Source organism: Rattus norvegicus, chromosome 9 (genome assembly GCF_021556685.1).
Source record: "Rattus norvegicus strain SHRSP/BbbUtx chromosome 9, alternate assembly SHRSP_T2T, whole genome shotgun sequence".
NCBI lineage: Eukaryota > Metazoa > Chordata > Mammalia > Rodentia > Muridae > Rattus > Rattus norvegicus.
Genome location: NC_141542.1, coordinates 23,928,847 through 23,941,699, shown reverse-complemented (window position 1 = coordinate 23,941,699; position 12,853 = coordinate 23,928,847). Strand labels below are relative to the sequence as shown.

The following is a 12,853-nucleotide window of genomic DNA, read 5'->3' as shown; positions in this document are numbered from 1 at the left end:
TGAGAAGGACCAAAAGAAATGTTCAACATCTTTAGTTATAAGGGAAATGTAAATCAAAACAACCCTGAGATTCCACCTCACACCAGTCTGAATGCCTAAGATAAAACACTCATGCCACAGAAGATACTTGCAGGGATGTGAGAAATAGGAACACTCCTCCATTGTCGGTGAGATTGCAGACTGCTACAACCATTCTGGATATCAGTCTGGAGGTTCCTCAGAAAATTAGACATTGCACTAGCTGAGGACCCAGCTATACCTCTCTTGCACATATACCTAAAAGATGCTCCAACATACAACAGGGCACATGCTCCACCATGTTCATAGCAGCCTTATTTATAATAGTCAGAAAATGAAAAGATCCCAGATGCCCTTCAACAGAGGAATGGAAACAGAAAGTGTGGTACATCTACACAATGGAGTACTACAGAGATATCAAAAACAATGACTTCATGAAATTCATAGGCAAAGAGAACGAACTAAAACATATCATCCTGAGTGAGTTAACCCAATGACAGAAACACACACATGGTATGCACTCACTGATAAGTGGATATTAGCCCAAATGCTCAAATTCTCCAAGATTCACAGACCAAATGAAATTCAGGAAGGATGACCAAAATGCTGATTCTTCACTCCTTCCTTTAAAGGAGAAGAAGAATCCCTATTGACGTGATAGGGATGCAAAGTTTAAAACAGAGCCTAGAGGAATGTCCATTCAAGAGTCTACCCCACATGTGGCCTATACATATACAGCCTTCAAACTAGATAAGGTGGATGAAGCTAAGAAGTGCAGGCTGATAGGAACTGGATATAGATGTCTCCTGAGAGGCACAGCCAGAGCATGTCAAATACAGTGGCGAATGCTAGCAGCAAACCATTGAACTGAGAACTGGACCTCAGTTGGAGGAATTACAGAAAGATTGAAAGAGCTGAAGGGACTTGCAACCCCATAAGAACAAACATGCTTGCCAAGCAGAGTTCCCAGAGACTAAACCACTACCCAATCACTATACAGGGACTGTGCCATGGACTCATCTGCATGTGTATCAGAGGATGGTCTTCTTGGGCACAAATGGAATGAACAGCCCTTGGTCCTGCCTAGGCTGGGAAAGTGGATGGCTGGTGACGGGAATACTTTTATAGCAGAGGTGGAGGGCGATGGTATTCAGACTTATTTCTGGAAAACAAGGAAGGAATAACATTTGAATTCAAAATGAAAAATACCCAATTAAAATTCAACAACAACAAAATGGTATTTTGAGCTTCGAATCAAAAAAAGCCACAGTCAGGAAACAGAGAATTGTATGCCTATGGTTTTCTTCAAATATGCTCAGGGCCCAGGTAGGTTCTGGGTCCAGGCTGGACCAAGCAGGTTCCTGCCACTGACTGCTCTTCTATTCCTGTTTCCAGAGGCACCATGCAGATTAATATTGGGCCAGAGATGTGGGCAGAGCTGGTCAGAAGTGGCTTTCTTTCCTGTGGTCTCAGGATTATCTGCATTCCTGGGTATTCAGCATTTTCTTCCACAGGATTTGGGTGCAGGATTCCCGATGAATTTAAACTCCCTTATACCATGTTTATATGTCCTGGGAGGTGTTACATAAAAATTTATGTTTATCCTATTAATTTGGTCAAAACTCTCATCGACAGAGTATAATTTACAGGTAACTATATATTTGACAGCAAGCATACACAGTGGGTAATGTATGCATGATGAAGTTGAAATTCAGAGTTGGAAACACAGTGCACAGTGACTGTATAAATTCCTGTGAATCTCAGTCTGACTGGGAAGTGATTTGATGCCCAGTCCCCATGAGAATTCAGAGATCCATCCCTCCCTGATAGCTGTGGGACTTCAGATGTTGACACTAATGATCAATAAAGAAGGTTCCTAAGAGTGAAGAGTTTAAGATTACTCCTTTATTGACCAGAATACATCCAATTTACTTGATAGTAAACAGATGCAGGTAGTAAATATATACAGTCTATATCCTTATCAAAATAGAAAAGCAAATGAACAAAACAACAACAACAGATAAATAATAAATCTTCAAATGAATAGAAGGAAAACCAAATAACCAAAACAATTAAAAATTAACCAAACTTTAAATAGAAGAATTGCGCTAAGCATTCTTTTGCTGCTCCTTTTGCAGAATAGACTTATAGCCTGTGGCTTGCCTTGGAGACATAGTAGACAAGCAGTTAGTGATGGTAACAATCTTTTCGAGAGGAGTGGAAGTAGGTCTGTTTTGTTGGAGTGGGGGTATTAAGGAAAAAGCCTACCAATACTGAGTATAAATGATATTACAGACTTTGTCACAAAGTCTTTCCAATATTGTGAATTGATCTCCACGAAACTCTTCTGGATGACCCATCAGGACAAGTACAAATTTACACATGCACAGTCTTTCTGGATGACCAGCAGCTCTTGATTGATGTGCATCAGCACTTCTCTGTGTCCCTCAAAAAGTGCACATTTGTTGGAGAGGCTGAGGTGAAAGTACGGCCTATTCAATCCAAAGAAGTTAAACTAAAGGAGGAAAATGCAGTCCACAATTGCTATGGACACTACAGATGAGACACAATAGTGGTGTATTTGCTGTGCACACTTAGTTCTCCTCCTGTAGCTCTTCTCTCCAAGGGAGATCTTATCCTGGTCTGTGTCATGTTCGAGTTTCTGCTGGAGAATTTCAGACCTAGCAGAGCAAGGGAATAAAGATTTATTGAGTGGTTGTCAATTCAGCTCTCCCTCTTACATCAGCTCTATTCAGTTAGACAATCTAGCATGACTTGTCAGCTGAGGTCAGTCCCTGCATCCCCAAGTGACATAGAGTACCTGCGCTTGGATTAATATCTCAGCTTTTAACACTGCTGGAATTTGAACTGTGGACTATGCACTGTGCTGGGATTAAGAGAAAAATGAGCATTTTTTCCCACTGGTCCAGGTATATGACATTGAATAATAACATTGTAGCTATGTCTGAATCTGAGTTCAAGAGAGGTATGAGCAACGTAGAATACCATGTGGATTCCTTCTGGAGAACATGCCCAGAATTGAGGTGAAATTTCTGATTATGTTAGCACTGAAGGAAACCGTCTAGTTTCCATTTGTAACCACTGAGTCTGCAAATACACAGAGAAGCCATCTCACTTCAAATTCATGCTCACTGCATAGATCCTGTAATCACTGAGAATGTGCTCCATGTAAATCTTCCCAGCGTACACATGGACATTAAAGGTGATTATGATGTAGAAACACACCAGCACCCCTGCAAGTCTATGGCTAGTGTAAGGCAATTTGTGAGAGGACAGAAGAGAAAATGTCCTCAGATCTTTCCGGAGAGATCACAGGAAGAAAGGAGTAGAACATAGCAAGAAATCCAGAGGATCATATATATTGTTTCATGGGCAAAATTCACATGAACTGTACCAGAACTATACTCTGAGTAGCTCCTTAGCTGCCTGAGGCTGAAATCCAGGTGGGTGGTCATCCACCCAAAAAGGGTATTTATATAGGGAAGGATATTCAAATGGCTTCTTCCAGCCTGTGTTCCTACCTGAACATTAATGCTTAATGTAAAGATTCCCCAGGATTCGCTGGAGGCATAAAAACAAATGTTGACTGGGATATGTACATAGTGGCCAGACCTATAGACAGCTCAGTCAGTGATGTGCTATCCTCCCATAAACCGTCATAGACTCAGGGTTCTTTCCCCATTAACAATCTGGCTTAGCAAGTCCCAAAGGCTGTGTAGAGCTGTCTTGTTGCTCAGCAAAGGATCATATATTGGTGGTGGACTAGACTCTTGTTCTTGTTCACTCTTTCAGACTTTCCCCAAAGTGTGCAACTTCTTCTAATCTGAGCTGTCTTTACCATAGCCTGAGTGACTTCATGCCCAAAGCTAGAATCATAGGAAATCTCCATAACCAGGATCCAAATCAACAAATTTTCTCCCCGTAATGTGATTGTTCCACAGATAATTTGAATAAGTAAGTAAACGCTTGCATGGATTATCTCACACTGAATCAGAATCTATGGAAGGGCTCCATCGTATGGTACACTTTTACTCCTTGGCTGATGGACGTCTGGATAGATTCTCCTTCAAGGTTACTCTGGGACCACTACAACATTGATGCTCCCTAGTTGCAATGGCAATACCTACTCCTTGTTGTGGAATCACTGGGTTAACTAAAACTTCTGTTCCACTTTCTGAACATGGCTTCTCATAGGGCTACCTGTTCTTACACTGTCAGACCCATTTGAAGCTCATCATTTCTCCTAACCCATTGAGGCTGAAATTAACTGAGAGAAAATGATGTTGATCGACAGCACTTGCAGAATGCTACACAGATAACATAGAGGAGCACTTTGGATTATCTGTGCACCTAAAGGGGTTCCTGAAACTGCCCTGTTCTTGCACCACAGCATAGCTATGGGACTTTTTCTGGATGACGATACAATTCCAAGCAACTCAAATTCTCAATGAATAAAATCCAAGCCAAACTCCCAGGGGAAGTTGTAGTGTGCCAAGGTAGCTCGAAAGAAATGGTAGCAGGCAATGTGGAAAGCAACCTTGGAGAAGACACAGTGAGTGACATAACCTTCCAGTGGGCTTTCACAATTCACAAAGAACAGAGAAGCAGAATAAACTCATGGATTTTTCTAGAGAAGCCTTGCCCTTACCTCCCAGTACTCCATTCCTTTGATGTGCTCCAAAGGATTTCAATGCAGATCAGTAGTTTTGCCCCTAATCACTTGAAAATCTAACTTTACAGGTGTTTTTGTGTCCTCTTTTTGGGGGTTGCATTTCTAAAGGATTTTATTGTCCTACTTCTACACCATAACAAAAAGGGACCTGCAAGCTCTAGGCCTGTACCATTTGTTACCCCTGTGAAACATGACTCACTTGAACATATTTCCACTCCTCCCCCAGACTTCACAAGATAATTCATTCTGAAATTTTTGGAAACAATAAATTAGTAATTTAAGTGTCCTTTTGCTGTACAGAGCTAGATGGAGATGCCAAATGACTGGGCAGCTCTATTTCATGTTTCATGGATGTAAAGTGAACGCTTAGAGTACTTTTCTCATGAAACTTGGAAATAGAGGGAAACATACGTTCACTACTGCAAACACACACACACACACACACACACACATATACCCACACACACACCACACACACACACACACACACACAAACACACACACAAACAAAGACACACAGATACACACTTGCATGCACAAATGAAAACTTTGCTCTTATGCAGCACATTTCCTGTTGAGTGAGGAATTAGTGGGAACAATGCTGTGTACAAGTCTCTTAGACACAAGTAAGATGTGCTGCCCTGGCCTGTACTCATTTCCACTTCAGGAAACCTTTCTATGCAGATACTTGCTGGTCCGACAAGTAAGTTACATGTTCTGCACAGATAGCCTAAACAACACAACATCAAATCCCCAAGAGAGATTTCTAGGAAAAGACTCCATCAAGCTCTATGCTGACTCATCATAGGCCCCTCACTAAAACTATTCTGTTTCCTTCATAGAAGACTTTGGAAGCACCAGAGGAGACAGTGACTCATGGTCAGTTCCCAGGAACATTTGATCACATTAGAGTTCCTGTGGTATTAAAACAACCTCAATGTCAGTCAGAAAAAGGCTAAATAAATAACATACAGTGAATTTTCTGAAATGCAGCACTGTGTACAATATTGAGAGGGAATCTATCCTGAAAGAATGCAGTGCCCATGATATAGTCAGCAAAGCAATGTCAGCAGAGGGTTGCACTCTAGGATTCCATGCAAGATCATGGTGAAGCCAATAAGACAATCCAGAATCTTCCCGGGGGATAACTCTGTTCAGGTAAAGTGAAGAAATCTAATCCTTATTTTTAAAATAGCTGAATGGTTTAAGAATGTGTTGAGACAAATAAGAGAGGGGGCTCATCTTGGAACTGGACGAATGATGCAAAGACTGCTGGCCAGCACAAAACAGGAAGCTTCATGTTTGTTGAGAGACCTAGGCTTAAAGGACTAAGTTAGATAATGACTGGACAAAACTGCATGTCATGAACTGGCCTCCCCGCATGCTCCCTAAGATGCAGGTCAGCACAGCAATGCAACTTTCTTGGTGAGAATTGGGGGTACATATGGATAACTTTGTTCTTGAAGTCTCAAGTCTCTCATACCAACCCTCAGCCTTTGAGAAACCTTTTCCACATCCTTGCTCTTCTAAACAGCTTCAGGTTCTAAGGCCCAGTTATGAACTCTCCAGGAGCACTCAAATAAGACAGGACTGACATGCTGATACACAGGCTCTGTAGTTACCCAAGATCTATGAAGCATGAAGTCACCATCTTCATATACAGGGACAGGAAGAACAAAAGCCACCACAAATGACAATGAGAACCATTTCTTTGGCATTTCCACCAGGCTCTCCTCCTTGAAAACTACTTACTTCCTGAGTCTCACACGATCCCTGTAAAGAAAATGGGCTCTGGGCTTTTGCTTCATCCCTCAAAGCCCTGCTCTAGTCTAAAGAGGGGCTCCCACATAGCACCCTCCATCCATAATGGCATGTAGTGCTCTGCTGTGTGATCATCCTATCTCCCTTAATGAAGTGCAGATTCTCGAAGAGCAGGAGCATTTGCTTTCCAAACATGCAGTTTCTTGAAAAGGGGCTATCTCCACAGAAAGCCTTGTAAACCATCACATGAATGAACACTTGGATGAGACCTAGGTCAGGACATGGATCAGTCAATAGACAGTTACATTGGTTTGTCTATGTTTATGGTAAGACCTAAGGACAACCTGACCCTGAGGCCTAACCCTACCTGCTGTTGCGTGGCACTGGGGTCACAGATGTTCATTCTGGCCTCTTCCCAGAGCCTTTTTGTCTCCACAGAGAATGCTGGCAGTTCAGTCTGCTCCACCAGCAGTTCTCTCTTCTCATTCAGCAAAATCTGTATATTGTTCTATAATTGAGCTTGTTCACGCAGGAGCTGGGAGTGCCTGATGCTGAACCACAAACAAAAAATGGTAAATCCCAGCCAGCTTCTATTTGCCTGTCACTCCTACAAGTCCAATCATCCCTTCAAGGTTCCTCATCCTCAGAAATCCCCAGAATAGAGCCACACTATGCAAGTTAGCACCAATTAGAGGAGGTCAAATCCAGAATCCACATTCCACATGAAGCAAAGTACTTCTGAAAATCCTGACACTAAGACGGTTTATATAAATCAAGGAAGAAGAGATGATCCATAAGGGAGCTCGTATGTCCATGGTATGGTGAAACCATCTTCACGTTGTGGGGAAAGCCTCTCTGAGGGGTAGTTGAAGACCCAATAGATATAGACTCTTTCCATGTGTTTCTCATGGATCACAGATCTTTAAATCTCCTGTCAGAGTCCTAGAGATTCAGAGTTGATTGATATTCCCATCATGGTGCAAACCTTTTCAATCTAGAGGAACTTTAACGGGGAAAATAACAATTGCAGGGTCTTCTACACCCTTCACATGTAGGACAACTGAGTCCAAGAGCTACAAATCTAAGACCCTTGCCAGGAGGCAGCCTTCTTGTTAAGAGTCAAACACCATGGAACCAGAGCCCTGACTTTTGTTAAAGTCATACAGGACAGAAGCATTCCCTGCCTAGTGCTGGGTTCTCATCTCTGTCAGCGACTCACCGGTAGGAACTGTTCACTTGTATAAGCTCCTTGTACCTCTCCATGGCATCACTTATTGAGTTGGTCATCATTTGCATAGCCATCATTCTCGTCTCATGTTCAGATTGAAGGACTTGCAATTCGACATGCAGCCTGGGTTAGGTCATGGCCAAAGGAACAAATAATGTTTTGAACTCACGATTTCAGAATTAGGTGAAATGTAAATAAAAATATATAATAAAAAATTTCAAATTCAAGGAATGGTGGAAGGGAAGAAAATGGCAAACTCAAAAACCAGACCAAAACCCAACAGTGAGACTCAATCCACAGAAAATATTTCTATGTAAATAAGCAAACATTTGTTTTGAAATAAGGACTCCTTGGAATCCTGAGAGATATGGTTCTGCAAAGACTCACTATATAGGAGGGGGCAGAGCCGGAGAGCTCCCTGTTTGGGAATAACAACTGTCAAGACCACAGTGACCATTTCTAGGTCACAATAAACAATCCCTGGATAGTTAAAAAAATAAAAAAACTAAAGATCAAAGCAGGTGAAACAAATTAGGTAAAATCAGACTGTTCTCTCTATTACTTAAACTCAGTATGTTCCACATACTTGCTCCTTCAAAGTATTTGTACTGGTTAAGTTTATTATCCTGGGCACAGGACAACAGAGTCACAGTACCAGTTGGAGGGACCTGACCATCAAGAGCTGGCCAGGTAAGCATGATGGAATTCACTAGTTCAGGAAGAAAATTCCTCCAGTCTGTGCCACAGCTTTGGGCCCAAGAGAAAGCTGTGATGACATTTCTCTTGTTTTGAAAGCAGGTATACTCAATCCTTGGTTTCTATCGTTACATGAATTCCCAGAGGGCATAACTATGTTTGACAGGGAAGAGGATTTATAGCACCTCCTCCCCTCAGGAGAGTCCTGTGTGCCACCAAGGTATACAGAAGGAGCAAAGTGCTGTGTTGATCAGTGTGGGCCTCCATGTACTAATCACTATCATGACCTGCAAACTGTTGATCAAACAAATCCTCAGACCCATTCAAAGGTCCCAGACGTCCTGATCCAGAGTAAACCACCAACAAATACTGCCACATATATACACACCAACCCATATCCAAACACGTTTAGAATTCCAACTACATCCATGGAGGTGCCATAGAATCAGTGTATAATGAACAAATTCAGAGGAAAGAGTGATGACGTGCAGGCATTTCATTCACACACACAGTTGCAGCAAGTGTGACAAGGTCATTCTAGCTGTTGACAGAACCAATGCTAATCCAAGAGGCTCAGGGTCAAGTACAAAAGAGGTTGACCCTAAACACACAGCACCTAGCTCATCTCACAAGCAAATGCCTGCCAAATCTCCTTCAAATCCAGGATGAGAGGTGAAACTCTCTCGTGCTATTAGTAAATCTTGAGCTAGCAGAGAGAGAGCGCAAGACAGTGAACAGGTTACTGGGCATAATGTCTACCTGTGGTCCCACTCATCATAGATATAAAGATCCAGGATTTGATAAAGTTCATCCCTCTCGAATTGACACTTCTGGATTTCAAATTTGAGTTCCTCCAGTTCCTTTAGACACTCCTCTTGCTGACTGATGACATTTTGGGATGATGCCTTCCTACCAAAACCTGTAGACAGATAAACCCAAGTGAATTTGCATATTTGAACCAATGGGCAGAATAGATCATTCTGAATCCGAAAAGGAGGTTGAGGAAGGGGAAATGGTAGAGACTGGGTGAATCCCTGAAAGAGCAGAAAAGCTTTCTTAAAGGTTGATTCTTAAGCTATGTCCCTCTTCCCAACCTCTAATGCCATACACGTGCCACACTCACTATTACACAACCCGTGGCACTGAAAGTTATAATATGATTGAGACATAAACATCTGCGACATTGTTATATCAGATGTGGTGCAGATAATCCTGGAGTTCATAATGACTTCATAATGTTTGGCACCATCAAGCTCTAACCAAGTGTGGTCCAGCCCAAAGTGTCTGAGAACTCAATTCATGACTAGGGGTGCATCCTTCCTTGTTCTCGCCATCAAGACTTATGTAACGTACAATAATCTAGAGGATGAAGTGCTTCAACTCCCAAACATGGATGGTTACATTGTTAATCTCACAGTGCCTCCTCCTGCCAATCATTGACACTCATAGTTAAAAAGCTTCAAGAAAAGACACTGAAGTCTTACAACTTTATGGCTTTCTCTCAAATTAAAGATCAGGAACTCCTGACTCTTGGTTTGCCTTTGAAAAATCCCAAGGCTCCTGCTTGTAAGGCCTAGTCTTAGAAGGCACATCTCAAACCTACCTCCTTGAGGATGTTCCCCAACTCTGCCCAAGACTCACCAAGCCTTCCCAAGAATGATTTCCTCCTTCCTGTTTCACTAGAGAGGGGGTCAGCTTCCCTCTGACCTGGTGCGGTCTCTCCTTGATCAACACTTTCCTTCCGAAATAGCCTGAGCAGCTGGCGAAACATGCCTGCTTGTGAACCCAAAGGGAACTGAAGTAATATCCCAAAGGCAGTTGGTGTCACCACAACACTGGTGACATCACAGAAGATTCTAGGGATCTCTTAGATACAATAGAGTGTCCAGTGAACGGCTTACTGGTGATGTCACTGGAAAATTCTATGGCCTACCTACTAACCAGCTCTCCCCACACTGATGAATTTCTGTGGGGACCCTTTCCTCCAGTCTCCCATGTGTCACTGGGAATACCATTTGGCAACCTCTATTTCAAAGCTAGATATGTCTCTCTGCTTCATTAGAAGTCAACAATGCTTTTGCTGCGGAGGGTTTCTTACAACCCTGAATTGGAGAACAGATTTTTCTTAGCACCCAAATCTCTAGGGACCAAGGAGGAGGGAGATTTTTCTTAAAAGTAAATCTACTACTCGAGACAATGCATGTGACATGTATTTCGATTTCTAAGCTTTTTCCCTTTTTCTGGAGGCCAATATATTTCTTCTATACCTCTGAGTGTATAAAACCTGGAAATATTTGCTTACTGTGCAGTCCTTGAAAGCCGACATTGTTTCCATTTACATATCCATGTATTTCACAAAATCAATGGTCTATAATCCTATTTTTTTGCAATAAAAACTCCTTTTCCTTGGGAACATAGGGATCAACTACAGAGCATATATAAAACAATAAATTTCTGTCTGTTTTATATATTATGGAGGACATCCTCCCTTTCTCAAATATAACAAGACAATTATATTGGACATCAGTGAGCAAATGTCAACCTGGACCTTGTGTTACTACATTGTAACTATATAACCATCACTTCTCCAATATCCTTCTCCGTGAATAGACAAGTCTAGGCATGAGAATATTGGGGACTACAACATGAGCTTTTACTTGTAGCAAACATAAGAATCAGGAGGACGGGAAGGGAGTGGAATGGTCTGAGTTCAGGTTGAACCTCAATTTTAATGGGTCCATACGTTCAGGAGGGAGTCTATTTGGCATTGTGATATACGGATTCTGTCTTCTTATCATAGGTGTTATAATAATTCAACATGAATGTGTGCTATAATGCCAGCCCACCTCAGAGATGTAAGAGTGAAAATCATGTCTGACCTTTCTGGGAAGAACTCTCCCTTTTACTACCATCTGGAGTTATACAACATCACTATACAAAGCTCAGAAGAGAGGGGTGCAGATGTGCGGGCCTTAGAAGTTGAGGATCTTTTCTACTGATTAAGCCACTTGTTTTTCCTATGTTATTTTTCCCTTGCTCTTTTACTAATGGTGGCTGACTTCTTTCCTGGCCTGAGGTAAACTGGAGTCCAATCTTTTGGATTACCGAACCTTCTATTTTCGAGATGACAGTCCCACCAAGGGTCCTACTGCATACAGAAGGTATGAATAAGTCTCAGGGGTTGGAGTAAGTTAAAAAGGTCTGTTACAACAAAGAACTGATTAAGAAAACAAGAGCCCAGTTCTCATCAAGATCACAGTTGTATGAGATTAAGAAAATGTGAATAGGGCATCGGGTGAAAGATAAATTAATTAGGAGGTCATAGGCCTAGAAGGGTTATCCTTTGATCTCAGTGGCGCTGCCATTCTTTCTGCCATTCCTCGTTCTCTGCCACAGGACCAGAGACTTCCCCATACAAATGGCTGGCCTTGCCAAAGTCCTGGCAGGGCTTCTCCCTGTAGAATAGGACATGTAGAGTCCTTGAGGACTCACCAAGCGGTCTCCTCCACACAGGTTCCTTGTTGTCAAAGGGAAATGTTCCTGCAGAATCCTGCCATGGCAGCAGGAATTTCAACCTGGCTGCTCTTGGTCCAATTCACTGGGTGCAGGCCTGAGGCCCAGGGGTATCTGGGGAAAGAAGCAGCACACACTACCTCACAGCTCTCTCTTTGTTGGATGCAACTGCTAGGACTGTGATAGGATTTTTGTTTCTTTGTGTGTTTATTAGAAATACCTACAAAGCTGATTAAAGTTGCAACATGCCTTCATACCCAGAGTGCAGAATGTTTTTACATCGTTGTCGTTCCTGTTTTATGTTTGGATTTTGTTTTTTAATCCCCTCAGGAAATTTCCCTGTGCTTAGAATGTTAAGCACATGCTCAGGAGGGATCGATTATTCAAGTTAGGCAAAGCTTTTGTTCTCACCATCCACTCCACAGATGATGCCATTACTTACTTTGAAATAAGAAAACAGTCATAGAGAAGTAAATTAACCTGTAAGCTATCACAGAAGAAACACATCATGATTGTGGAGTGGCACCCCAGTATTTTGTATTTCCTAAGTTATTTTTATTTTAAACTTTTTTATTGGATTTTTTTTGGGTACATTTCATCTTTTTTAAATCCTTAAAGGTATCTTTTATTCCTCTCCTCCATTTACAAGGTGGAATTTCACCTGTGATTGTTAGTCCAGATAGTTTGGTCAATGGCTTAGATATCACCTTGGCCTAGTTTCCTTGGCATAAGCTGTGTTAGAAGCAGACTCAAAGATTCAGGACCAACAAATAATGAATTCCACTACATCTGGATACCTAGACTCACAGCCAGGAAGGGACTGGATTTCCATTCACTATTTAAACAAAAGATGCAGTTCATTAACATGTAAAAAAATTTCTCATGTATATTAAAGTGTTTACCATGATCATACAGTTTTTCTTTCTTTCTTTTTTTTTTTTTTT

The 12,853-nt window shown here is 41.8% G+C and overlaps 1 protein-coding gene across 1 annotated transcript; it reads right to left on the bottom strand.

The window, feature by feature from the left end:
• Positions 1–1,905: 1,905 nt before the first annotated feature.
• Positions 1,906–10,248, bottom strand: LOC134480484 (uncharacterized). Its single transcript, XM_087568830.1, has 5 exons — positions 10,038–10,248; positions 9,156–9,315; positions 7,692–7,823; positions 6,840–7,023; positions 1,906–2,699 (listed from the first exon to the last, which is right to left on the bottom strand). Exons 1-4 carry the CDS (start codon positions 10,165–10,167, stop codon positions 6,981–6,983), a joined length of 465 nt encoding a protein of 154 aa, XP_087424956.1. The 5' UTR covers positions 10,168–10,248; the 3' UTR covers positions 1,906–2,699; positions 6,840–6,980.
• Positions 10,249–12,853: the final 2,605 nt, after the last annotated feature.